Here is a 906-nt window from a genome sequence, read left to right on the forward strand (position 1 = left end):
TGCGCTAAATGCGCTTTTAAATAACGGTTTAACGTTTGTAACGCGCAAATTGTTCGGCCAATATAGTATAAAAAAATTTGGCTTTTTAAATAGTTTTGCGGGCGCGAAATTGGGCTTTAATAAGCTTTTTAAAAAGTTTCGGTATCGTTTTGGGCAACCGTTTGTAAACGGTATTTAAAATTTTGTAAAAGTTTTGGGCCATTTTTTAAAACCATTCGAAAAGTTTAACGCAAGTTTTATTATTAATTACGTTTTTGCAATAAATACATTTGGAAAACCCCGTACAGTTATTAAAGCATATTGGTATACGGGGGTTAACGGCATAATTTTAATATGCTTAATAACCAAAATAACGGTTATAAAATACCGTACGTTCCGTATAATTATCCTTAAAAAAGGGCAAATAAATAAGGTTTTAATTATTGCTTTATTAAAAATTAATAACTTTTCGCGACGGGAGCGCGTTACAAATATTTATATAAAGCAAAAAAAAAGCAGTATTCGTTTTGGGGGCAAATTTATTGGAATTAAAAGCGTTGCGGCGGCGTTCGTTGCGCGCTTTACGCTTTTTTTCGGCGAAAGTTTTTTTGCCGCGGCGGTTAAAACCCGCCGGGGGGTTACCGGCAAAACGTTTGCGGAAGTTTTAAAAAGTTGCAAACGCAAAAAGGCCCGATAAACCCGCAATATTTAAAGGGTTTACCGGAAAGTTACCGGTAAAGCAATTATTAAGGATTTAAAGGATTAAAAGTTCCGGCAAAACCGAATCCAAATCCAATTAAATTACGATAATTGGGGAAAATACCGGGGGGTTGCCAAAAAGGGCTAACGGGCCGGTTGGGACCGAAAAACTTAAAGCAAATACTTAAAGGAATATTATTTTTTTTACGTAATTGGGTACGAAAAATA

General features: G+C 35.3%; 1 protein-coding gene across 1 annotated transcript; it reads left to right on the forward strand.

Annotated features, from left to right (window-relative positions):
- Window positions 1-37: 37 nt before the first annotated feature.
- GGTG_14339 (hypothetical protein) lies at window positions 38-676 on the forward strand (the record flags this gene model as incomplete). The annotated part of the gene is made up of 2 exons (XM_009232266.1): window positions 38-146; window positions 192-676. Coding segments are annotated over 2 exons (594 nt in total), but the record flags the coding sequence as incomplete, so codon positions are not given.
- Between the last annotated feature and the right edge of the window lie 230 nt (window positions 677-906).

The sequence above is a fragment of the Gaeumannomyces tritici genome (genome assembly GCF_000145635.1).
Source record: "Gaeumannomyces tritici R3-111a-1 unplaced genomic scaffold supercont2.269, whole genome shotgun sequence".
Lineage (NCBI taxonomy): Eukaryota > Fungi > Ascomycota > Sordariomycetes > Magnaporthales > Magnaporthaceae > Gaeumannomyces > Gaeumannomyces tritici.